Source organism: Oncorhynchus mykiss, chromosome 11 (assembly GCF_057628025.1).
Source record: "Oncorhynchus mykiss isolate SJ-2025 chromosome 11, ASM5762802v1, whole genome shotgun sequence".
In the NCBI taxonomy this organism is placed as follows: Eukaryota; Metazoa; Chordata; class Actinopteri; order Salmoniformes; family Salmonidae; genus Oncorhynchus; species Oncorhynchus mykiss.
The window spans coordinates 23,939,954-23,952,515 of NC_143032.1; the positions used below are offsets into that span (position 1 = coordinate 23,939,954).

General features: G+C 41.9%; 1 protein-coding gene across 1 annotated transcript; it reads right to left on the reverse strand.

The window, feature by feature from the left end:
• Positions 1-500: 500 nt before the first annotated feature.
• neurod6a (neuronal differentiation 6a) lies at positions 501-3,901 on the reverse strand. Its single transcript, XM_021620546.3, has 2 exons — positions 3,718-3,901; positions 501-3,250 (listed from the first exon to the last, which is right to left on the reverse strand). Exon 2 carries the CDS (start codon positions 3,244-3,246, stop codon positions 2,182-2,184), a length of 1,065 nt encoding a protein of 354 aa, XP_021476221.1. The 5' UTR covers positions 3,247-3,250; positions 3,718-3,901; the 3' UTR covers positions 501-2,181.
• Positions 3,902-12,562: the final 8,661 nt, after the last annotated feature.

Sequence of the window (12,562 nt, forward strand, 5' to 3'; positions counted from 1 at the left end):
TGGCGACATTTATGGCACAGGCTTACAATGGACGCATGCCCACCTCTCCCTCTCTTTCTCGCTTTCTCTCTCTCTCTCGCTCTCTAACACACACATTTAGATGTTGTCTTTCTCTAACTGATTTATTAATTAAGTAGAGATACATTTTCTGTCCCCAAGAAATACAAGCTATTTTCGGGTGAATAAAATGTATCAATTTCTGTGTGATTTTTGGACATGGGCTGCCAGCCTATAATCGAAAGGTCAAACGGGTCGTGTGGACAGTATAATGAATTAATTCAATTACATTTGCAACTAAATATTGCTTAATAATATCATGATTACATTGATTGTGTGACTAACAATAAATTCAGGTAGGTTCGTTTCATAAACTCTGAAATATAATATTATTACAAAAGCCATCAGTCATTCGTCTTCAATAATGTATTTGAACGTCACATTATCACTGAAAAACCTTATGCATTGATTTCTATATTCGGCAAACACGGAAAACAATGGAGGCTCTTTAATTCCTTTTTATTCAACGTTATGTTGTTTATAAAACAATCCCATTACCAGATACAAATTTGAAAGAAGGGGAAAAAAACAGAAGCGCACTATACCCCCACGAACACTTCATTGAATAATACAATAATTAGATAATTGGTGTGTGCCAAATATACATTTCAAATTAAGGCAGCCTGTTCAAATAAACGAAATTATTACGTGAGAATTTTCCATAAAGAGATGTTAATAATTTGCCTAACATTATTGTTATAAAAGTATTCAATTTCTAAAGAGCTAAAATAAGCTTTATGCCAATAGGCCAATATTTCTAAGATGAGAATTTAGGAAATAAAGTAGACTAAAATTCTCTCCATAGTTGCATATGAATAGACAAAATATTAACATGTAAACAATAGTCCTCGGTAACAAATCGAATGTGCCCACTATATACAAAAATGTGCATTGATTTGTTGCAAGAAATAAGAAAGATAGCGTGTTCAGTTCCAATATCAGAAATGTGTGTAGGCCTACATTGATTAATTTGTCACAAGGCATAGGCTATAACTTGAACAGCGAGATAGGCTATAACCTGAATAACGAGATAGGCTATAACCTGAATAACGAGATTCATTAACCATGTTATAAATACAAAGGGTTGTGTTCCCCCTTTCAAACATCTATTCAGTGACACGTGTATTTCATATTTTATAAATAGGATAACTGTACATTCTTCGATTCATATTTCACTTGATAATTAACACAACGTTTGACACTGTAGAAAACACACAATATGTGAACATTTATTTACATATGTCTACCATCCATAGACAAATGATATCTAGATAAATAAATCCAGATTAAATAACTTACAAATAAATACAAGCCTGGCTTGGAACAATTTCTGCAACACTTGAGGCAATGAAAACGTATAGGAATTGTCTGAAGCGTCTTCTAATAGCTCATTTGTTCCAGCTGACTGGTGCCCTACTGACCTGCACGTTTAGTGGGTAATAATAGAGTTGTCTCAGACTGCATGGAGTTCTTTATTGCATACTGTAGTTCCCTTCGCCTTTTATTGCTGTCTTATTTAAGACGTTGCATCACTAGGCCGAACTCCACCATGTCACATTACCCTTTGGATTAATACAATTAGGAATAGAGCATATTCAGCATAAGTATAGTTTGGTAAACTACTTTAATGTGTAAGGGCATCAACAAATTATTTCCAAAAAGAATGTTCTTGCATAACAATTTGTGAATAAACATAGCCTATCCTACTTCTTGACTCCTACAGGAGATGTAGTGGGCCTATTAACTGAACGCTATTTGACAATCTCCCAGACCTCTGTTTGTTTCCGTTGCCTGCATGGTGTGTTTTCCCTAAAATGATCCCACTACAAAACGTATTTACCCTCAGGACAATTAACATTCAATTACAATGAATAAGTGACTATACATCAGATGGCCCACACCACAACCAACCCTCTGGGCACAGACGTCAATTCAACTTCTAATCCACGTTGGTTCAACGTAATTTCGTTGAAATTACATGGAAACAACGTTGATTCAACCAGTGTGTGCCCAGTGGGAAGTGCCCAAAATGGGCCAAGTTGTCAATAATACATGTGTGGGTTCTGTATTTTAGCCTAATTAGGCTACTCCGCTATAAGCTGGTCACATTTGACTTTTCTCTTATCAATTATGAAAAGGCGTGTTTAGTTCCTCCTGCATTGGGTAGAACTGGCTGCGGAGGTGGATGTCATAGGGGACATGGATATCCCGGATGTCAGAGGACCCCCGTGACATTGAGTTCTGACCGAGGGAGTTGCGACCCGCCACCGCCGCGCAGTACCGCATACCGTAATGACAGCTCTTTCCATAGTCCGCTGGCTCCTCGTGCTTTAGGGAGAATATCCCGTTAAAGTTGATTGGAGGGCTCAGAGCACCACTGTCGAATTGAGGGCTCGAACATTCTGGGGACGTGCTCTCGTAGAAGGACTCGTAGGCACTGCAGTAGGAGCTAAATGGTCTGAAAGGTTTGGCGCTGTCCATGGTGCTGCTGCCGTGGCCTGAAGACGCCACAGCCTCGGTGGAACTGTGATAAGGCGCAGGGTACATAGCGTCGAATGGGGACCTACCAGTGAAAGATGTCTCTCCGTTGTGGTCCGTGATGACATTTCTGGCATTGAGCTGGAGACAGCCCGCCACTAAGTTGGTGGTTGGCTGAGACAGTCCCTTGCAGAGCGCCTGGACAAATGCCAATAGGTCGGGTCTCTTGCCGGTGCTGAGGATCTCCGACAGCGCCCAGATGTAGTTCTTGGCCAGTCGGAGAGTCTCAATCTTGGACAGCTTCTGCGTCTTGGAGTAGCAGGGCACGACTTTGCGCAGGCAGTCCAGCGCATCGTTCAGCCCGTGCATCCTGCTCCGCTCGCGCGCGTTGGCCTCCTGGCGCCGAATCTTCACCCTGTCCACGCGCCCCTTGGTCATCTTCTTTTTACGTGGGCCTCTCCTCCTTCCTGGTAAACCGTCCACGTCCTCGTCTTCTTGGCCTAGCTCCTCTCTCTCGTCCTCATCCCTCTCCGACTCTAACTCATCCTCCGTGGTTTTGATGTGGGTCTGGGAGATGGTATCGGCTGCTTTTAGGAAAGGTTCTTGTTTACTGACCTTGATCTCGCGCACGCAGTCTAGAGGGAAGTTGGCCCCAAACTGGGTCCCGGTCCCTGGCCTCATTGCTGGCTCATCAAACGGTAAGGTCAACATCTTTCTTCAGCGTGACAGAGGGAAGATACGGCTGATTAGTCCGATGTTATCTGTGATTTTATCATTAGACATTTATTAACATTCTTAGCATTATATTTTACCCATGGCCTTATCTGGACAAATTGACATCCAACCGAATTGAATATTATAGGCTAAATCATTCAAATTTTTTGAAATATATCTATAAAGGTCTATGTCATATAGATGGTATGCATCTGTATGACTTTAGTATACATCTTTACATGATTAGCCTATTACTGATAATAATCCAATGATAAGGACAGTAGCCTAGACACCATACCATTAATTAATTAATTCATTCATTCATTCAACTGAGCATCCTTTTAAACCCTAATTATAAACTATCCTTTTGTTAGATACTTTGATTTCAATTCAATTTCCATCCCACAACATGACACCACTGCATTCTTTTTTTCCCCACACTCAGTCTCCATGCATGTTTTCCCTCACCTGGATCCTGTGTCAAACAGTGCACATCTTCTCAATAGCCTTCCAGGTAGCTTTACGCGCCAGCACCTTTTTGTTATCGCGATGGGAGATAGCACCAGAGTGGTCCTACTCTCCTTCTTCTCCTTGTCTTTTTTTCTCTCTCTCTGTCTGTCTGTCTCTCTCTCTCTCCCCCTCTCTCTCTCTCTCCCCCTCTCTCTCTCTCTCTCTTTGAGAAATGACACCGATGCCAACCGCCAGAGCTGGTACCCATGCCATCTGCTGATGACGTCACCTGGCAGCGTTGGCCACGTGGTGTGGTCTCGAGGGACTGTTGAATTTCTCCCTGATCATCTGGCATGCTTCTTGCTTCTGGGAAACATCGTAAAGCTTCCCTATAGCTTCTTTAGGAACGGGAGGAAACCAGTAGGGACCTCACACAAAGAACAGATAATACAACAGATGCATGTAAATTCCAAAGAATAGATGTATTCAATGTGAATATCCATGTTCTGTCTCAGGGCATGGTAATGTGTGGATATTAAATGATAAAAGCAAGGCAATTACGGGGGAATTAAGGATGTAGTTTTAAGCAATTGTATTGAATTCAATGTTGATGACATGCTATGTTGAAGGTACATAAAACATTACATGAAATGCATGTAATGCATACAAGCCAGAAATACCCACTTCAGAAGTTGCTTAGGTTACACAAATGAGTGACAGCTAGAGTGACATGATTGATAGCTCCTGTCTTTTGGGTCATGTTGTCAAGGGCGTTTGCCAATTGGCTGAGTTTGCACCGATCAGGAGATTCCCAAGGCCTCTCCTAAATGTAGACTTTTTGGGAGAGGAGTGTCATAAAAATAATAACCTGCGATTAGCTAGCATTAATATGCACTAACACCGGTTATGGATGTGTTGAGTAATGCAGCTTCCTACCAATAGGCCCCCAGAGGCCAATCATACTAGTGTGCCTCATTCCATAGTTGCACACAACATCTTTCAATATGAACCGTTTATTGTTACCGTAGAGTAAACTCAATTGTTGTACGATAACTGAGAATGGAGGGTTGATTGAGATCAAAGGTTTTTTGAGTTTAGTTGAGTTTATTAATTTAGACCGTTTAACAAAAACAAGCACACATAACACTTGAAAAATCCATACATGAATAAAATCATCGAGGATAATCCACAATAACCTCTTGAACTTATTTCCACTGTGGTCCTCGAGACAAGTATTTACATTCACTAGTATTTACATTCACTAGTATTTACATTCTGGATTTAGGGGAAACATTAACATTTGAGTGGTGGCATCTCTGAATCTCTGGTTGGTGGTTGACTAGATGTTTCATGCTTGATTGGTATGTATCAGTCCATACTTATGTATATGAGTTGACAATATGAATAGCATGTCTTTATTGAACCATATGACCAAGCATTAACACTTTTGTTCCTTGTCTGGTGATTTGGGGTTAATCTGGGAGGTGGCTTGTATATCTGCCTGTATTCTTCTGTTAATTTGAAGGACATGACTCCCATGCATTCAAATACCAGTTAGGGGACTGGGCTGCCTCCATAGCTGCTTTAGTCCTATCAGATATGATGAACAAGCCACTCATTCGCTAATCTCTTGTGAAAGATGAAAACATTAAAATGATACGTCTGTTGGTGGTCTGTGGAAAATGAGGGTCATGAGGACAAATTTCACTGGTGCCAATCAACTCAGAGACACCAAGAAAGCCACATGCTTCTACCTAATAACATTTTTATACTTGTTAAAGAGCATCGTAGATTGACTAGTATTTACATTCGGGATTTAGGGAAAAAAACTAACATTTGAGTGGGTGGCATCTCTGGTTGGTGGTTGACTAGATGTTTCATGCTTGATTGGTATGTATCAGCCCATGCTCATGTTTATGAGTCTGCACACACGCACGGACAAACACACACACACACACACACACACACACACACACACACACACACACACACACACACACACACACACACCTCCATCTCAGCCTGCCCACCTCGCCCCCCTCTATAGATGCCTCAGCTGGCGACAAGCTTTCCGGTCCAGTACACACACCAACATCTGATGAGTCAAACTTCCCATTTCAGACTAATCACTTGACTGCACTAATTGCAAATGCAAATATGCAAATTTATATTAATTAATTACTCTGTTAATTAGTTCTCTGGTCTTTTTGGGCCATAAATCATTGTGCAGGAGAAGGGAGAGAGACTAGACCCATCCCATTTCACATAAAACATTTAATACACACCCCAGCTCCGAAATAGTGCACGTGCTTACTTACATTTTTTTTTTAAATTAAAAATATAAAAAGACGCTTGCTCACTACTGTTGTAAAGAAGAAGAATTAAATTAAGGGGTTGTGATTAAAAAACATTTTATAAAAAGGGAACATATCATCCTTTGTATTTATACCATGCTTGGTGTAGAATGTCATCCAGCGTTTTAATTATTACATATTTCAGACAGACAAGGTGCAAACAAAGAATGTAATTGAGAACTCTAATAGCATCAAAGGTATTCTTGGTGTCTCTCTTACTGACTGTCTGTTTTATGTTGATATCAATACTTTAAATATTTAAACGATCAATTGCAATAGAATACAAAAAGCTTGGATACCAAAAGGCCCAGCCCTGGAAAAGTGAAGACTTTTCACACTTTCATTTCAGAGCTGTAGTTCGCTTAAAGAGTTTGTTTCTATATCCCCTGTGTGAAAATATTAATTTACTTCTGTCTCAGTTTGAAAACTTGGATAAAAAATAAACAGAAGTGTTGACATACAAAGGTACCCAGGTGTAAGACACATAGCCTGTTAATGGTATGGAAATATGGAGCTGTGAATAATTCATTAATGTTTTAGAAATCAGAATGCTAATTGGTTACCTTGGTGGGAAGCTCTGGTGCAATGGGAACTGTTTCAAAGAAATGAGTGTTTCACTCTATTTGACCAACATTTTTAACATTGTAACCTAATATTTTGCTGATTATTTGTTGTTAATCTTAATAGCAAGGGGTGGAATTGGTGAAGTACTACGATCATAATCTAACATTCTACTTTGGGCTTTTATAGAATGAGCTAATTTCCTGTCTACTGAGGTATTTTCATAAATTCATACTCTATTTGACCCCATGTCATTTAGAGTGCAAACAGCATTTGATGCATATTCTGGCCACAATATAACATTTATTTTTCATCATAACCTTTCCGTGTTACGCCAGATATTAGGAGGGATTCAGAGGTTTGACTTCCAATAATTTATGAAAATGAAGTATTGTTCAGTTCCAGCAGGGTTGATGTGTCAAATTATTTTACATTTTGTTGTTGAATTCAGCCAACGATGTCACCAAGGGATTGAGACCAGGGAGGAGCAGAGGGTGAGTGGATGCCAGCTATGTTGATTTGAGTGTTGTTAATATCTTTGCCGTGCCAGATTTGGAGATCAGGCCAGGGTTTTCTTCGCTCCAGCCCTTTGGCTGTTAGTTCACCTGAGTTCCTGCAGGATGCATGTTGTGTGAACATCCCTGAGCCACCCTACATCTTACCTCTGGTGGTTATTGCTGTGGGGAGACTGGCTGGCAGAGACTGAGTCTGGGGACTCGGGGAGGGGGAGGGGGGTTTGGCAAGGGATCTGGCTACCTCCATTGCCTCCTACAGTCTCCATACCACTTAACTCCCCTGCCTCCCCCTGTCTCCTCTTGCCTCCCCTGCCTCCCCTGTCCCCCTCTATTTCCTCCTGTCTCCCCCTGCCTCCAGTACCTTCCCCTTTTATAACTCTATAATGAAATTCTACACGTTTTGCCATGGGGCAGGGATGGATTTTTTGCTGTTTTATAGCAAATTTCCTGAAATTCTACAAATGTTGCTATCTAGAGCCTTCCAGACTTCCAGGGGGGCCCCAACCCTGGAGTTCGGGGGGCCCAGGACACATGCGCTGCGTGCCTGTTCGGTAATCCGGTCCTGCCTACATGCAGCCCCCTGCCACTCCCTTCTCCCCCTGCCACCCTTCCCCAGTTTACCTCCCCTTGTCACCCTACCCACCTCCCCCTGTCTCCCCTGCCTCCTCCAGGTCTCTCTTGACTAACCTGGTAAAATGAAGTTTAAATAAATAATCTCCCCACCTGCTTGAGGCAGCTCTCTAGCCAATTGTTCCCTGCAGGCGATGCCCAGTCCAGATTAGGGAACCTTGCCTCCTCGGGCTCTGGCTCTGGAGCTTGGAAGGTTTGTTCTTAGTTAAGCTGCTTGACTATTCATGAAGACAGGACAGCTTCTGAATATGAGTCTATCACTGGCACAGGTATACCAGTGGACTTTCTCACAACAAATAAATAACAATAGATGGATAGACTTGGTTCTTGGTGCCAAGATTAGATAGACCAATACTTTATTGATCCCTAAAGGAAAATCAATATTCATAAGTGGAGGTAAAGACAGGTTTATATTATTGACAGCATCCCCAGAGGTGAGTCACATCACCTGCCATTATTATTCATAATATGAGGTGGGTGGTTGGTTGGTGGAAAGGGCATCACAATGAAGGTTGTTATTTTGTGGCGTGAAACTTGGACTTCTGCCCAGTTTCTCAGATGATGAAAATCACCTTCATGTGTCCCCGCTGGCAGGTGTAAACAAATGAACAAATTGCAACCTTTGAAATAGAAAGTGAATATAGTTTGAGCCTAGTGATTACCTCTCCAACGGAGGTGTTGGCTTCCTCTGTGTAAGACATGTGCCAGGATTCAGGAATGACACTTCTTATTTCACAAATCTGTCGCTCACCGTGCAACACCTTTGACATTTGAAATGTAATTTCTATTCATTTAATGAGTGTTAAGTACATGTTCTGTCACTGACAATTAGATACACGTTTGATTGGAGGAGAAGAAGCATTTAAATTGTACTCAAAGTAAGCATAGATATTACCAGATATGAACTATTTCAGCACATTTAGTTTAATAAATCAAATAGAGCGCTGACAGTACTAGGTTGCTTGTACAGTTTCGGGTGGTATCAGGCCAAGTCCAATATTTACTGGATACTATAGTTAAAATACAGTAATATGACTTACATGTTGTTGTGGCATTTCAGTAATGTTAGAGGAAGGTTATGGCTTAGTTAGTGGGGCCCCAGCTGGTTGTGGGAATGTCATTTTTATCACGTGCCATCAAACCTCTGTTCCAAAGCCAATCTAATTGTCTAAACTGGAATGGAACAGCACCCTATTGTACAGTGAGGCACTAAGGCAAATATTGTTTTGGACGCTTTCCTGGAAATCCTTTACAAAAAATCACATCAAGATCACATTAATACATGAATAGATGGATGGACATGATAGTTGATGGATATGGATGGGAATGCATAGGCACATGCATACGAACCACTTCTGCCATTTCTATAACCCGAACAGAAACCATCTCGGTGGCATCTGCATGTGTTCTTCAATGGAAGTGCATCATATCGCTGAACACTTTAACACTAATAGAACTCTTACATTCTAATAGGGGTTGCTAATGACCCGTGTGAAAACAGAGGAGCTTCGGCAGAGAAGAGAGAGATCAGATGCAAATGACACAGCTTGCTACGACGCTAATGGCCGTCGAGACGTTGTACTGAACGCACACATACTGTTTACTCATGTTGCTCTTCCTGTAAAGAAAGATTGGTGTGCCATGGGAAAAGGAAAATGGAGTTGGGTTGTAAAATGTACACATACATACGCGCAGAGATATGTACGTAGCTATGTACAGTATGTCATGAACACAAACAAACAGTGAAACATGCTCAAACACATAACTCATAATAACACCAACACACCTTTCAACGTTACAGAAAGTTAATGCACATGTCAAATAAAAGCACAAATACCATCTGGTTGGTTTGTACTAATGAGTTGCTTGATTTAACTCATTTCACCTCTGTTGAATGGTACCAGTGCTGGGAGACTTGATGCTTGGAGTGGGGTTGGTTAGAGAGGCGTGCTGGTCTAGTTGGGTCTCTGGACCCTCAGGACATGGTTAAATGTCCTTGGTTTCAACAGACAGCTGTCCCTACTTAGACTCTAATTTCATATTCTCCTCCCACCCCTCCTCTCCCTCCAGTCTGGTGGATAAGATGCATTCATAGACTGGAAACAAGGGCCTGGCACCACGTCCACTCCCCCGCCTTGTTGACTAAACTAATCTACCCAGCCACAGTGCTGCTACCGAGGGAACTCGGACCACTACTTGACTCTGTGATCTGGGATGGTTGTGGAGATTAATTTCCTGAGCCATTAAAGGATGGGCCGTGTGTTAGAGACTGGGGAAGAGAAATATGTACAGTGCATTCGTAAAATATTCAGACCCCTTGACTTTTTCCACATTTTGTTACATTACAGCCTTATTCTAAAATGGATTAAATGTTTTTTTTCCAACCACCAATCCAATCTACACACAATATCTCATAATGACAAAGCAAAACCAGGTTTCTATATATATATATTTTTACAAATGTATTACAAATAAAATGAAAATATAACATTTACATGAGTATTCAGACTGTTTGCTCAGTACTTTGTTGAAGCACCTTAGTCAGCGATTACAACCTTGATTCTTCTTGGGTATGATGCTATAAGTTTGGCACACCTGTATTTGGGGAGTTTCTCCCATTCTTCTCTGCAGATCCTCTCAAGCACTGTCAGGTTGGATGGAGAGCGTTGCTGCAGAGGGCTTTCCAGAGATGTTGATTGTGTTCAAGTCCCGGCTCTGGCTGGGCCACTCAAGGACATTCAGAGACTTGTCCCAAAGGCACTCCTGCATTGTCTTGGCTGTGTGCTTAGGATCGTTGTCATGTTGGAAGGTGAACCTTCGCCCCCAGACTGAGGTCCTGAAGTCTCTGGAGCAGGTTTTCATCAAGGATCTCTTTGTACTTTGCTCCGTTCATCTTTCCCTCGATCCTGACTAGTCTCCCAGTCTCTGAAAAACATCCCCACAGCATGATGCTGCCACCACCATGCTTCACCGTAGGGATGGTACCAGGTTTCCTCCAGACGTGACGTTTGGCAATAAGACAAAAGAGTTCAATCTTGGTTTCATCAGACCAAAGAATCTTGTTTCTCATGGTCTGAGAGTCTTTAGGTGCCTTTCGGCAAACAAGTGGGCTGTCATGTGACTTTTACTGAGGAGTGGCTTCCTTCTGGCCACTCTACCAGAAAGCCCTGATTGGTAGAGTGTTGCAGAGATGGTTGTCCTTTTGGAAGGTTCTCCCATCTCCACAGAGGAACTCTGGAGCTCTGTCAGATTGTCCACCGGGTTCTTGGTCACCTCCCTGACCGATGCCCTTCTCCCCCGATTGCTCAGTTTGGCCGACAGGTCAGCTCTAGGAAGAGTCTTGGTGGTTGCAAACTTGGGGACCTTCAATGCTGCAGAAATTTTTTTGGTACCTTTCCCCAGTTCTGTGCCTCAACACAATCCTGTCTCACAGCTCTACAGACAATTTCTTCGACCTTATGGCTTGGATTTTGCTCTGACATGCACTGTCAACTATGGGACCTTATATAGACAGGTGTGTGCCTTTTCAAATCATGTCCATTCAAGTGAATTTGCCACAAGTTGACTACTAAAACATACTGCAAAACAGTGTTTTAATCAATATTTAGTGAGATTTGAATATATTTTAATATAGGTTAATATAACATTTTTAATGTTTCACTATTTTAATTTTTATGAAATTCACTGAGGAGGATGATCCTCCCCTTCCTCCTCTGAGGAGCCTCCACTGGTATAACTACACTACGCATCTGAAACAAGCAACAGCATAGTTTTAAAAGTTACAGGTTCATCTACTTATCTACATATCTTATCTACTTATGTGTCTACTTATCTACACATTGTCTCAAAATAAAAACAGCATGAATTAAAGCTGACTGTATAATTTCAGAGTATCCCTTCATCGTTATCACAGATGCTTCCTGGCAAAATGCTAATATAGTCTCCATTAATCCCCTAATAAATGCTGCTCACTTTGTGAGTAAATACATGATGTAACACTAAGCAGCCAGTGAACTGCATGGGTTTGTTATTGTCGTGCCCATTGGAACGTTATCTCTCTCTCTCTCTTCTCTCTGTTCACAGCCGATCTGATATCTGATAGGCCCATCTGGTCAGCCTGCTCTGGGGCTGCTGCTGCGTTAGTCATGGCCTGGCCTGGCCGTGTCCACTTCTGCCCACTGCCCACCCTCCAGCCTGTCTCTCTGGGGTCTGTCCAGTGGGCAGTGTTCATGCCACCCACAGACAGGCTGCTGTGCCCACTGCCCGGCCTTTTCCAGTTGAGCTAGGCCTGAGCGGCCGGACGGATGGAGGGATGTACTGTGTGGCTGTGAAGGAACACCGTGAACCACCATGGAATATGGAATAACAGCAAGAAGTTGAACAACAATAAGTCACATATGGCCCTTCACTTTTAAAAGCATTCAGTGCCATAAGGCTAATGAATATGGATGGAAGAATGGTGTTGAAGGAGATGAACTACCCTATGAGCTATAGAACGCTGTTTGGGTCTGCATGCAAAAAAAGGTACAAGTCAAATACACTATTAAATTTGCACAAGCAAGCCAGGTGTCACCACTACGATCAGTAGCACTGTCAAAAATGTACAAAAAAACAAGTCTGCAAACAAGCACACACACCGTCTGTGTGAGCATTTTAAATAAGATCAAGATCAAACGAGCAGGATAAAAAATTGTGCAAATATCTATGTTATTAGATATAATAATATGTTATTAGAAACTTTGGGGTAGCTAGCTAGCTTTAGCTTGGTACCATCCTAGCTAGCACCAATGCAACCAGCCTGAA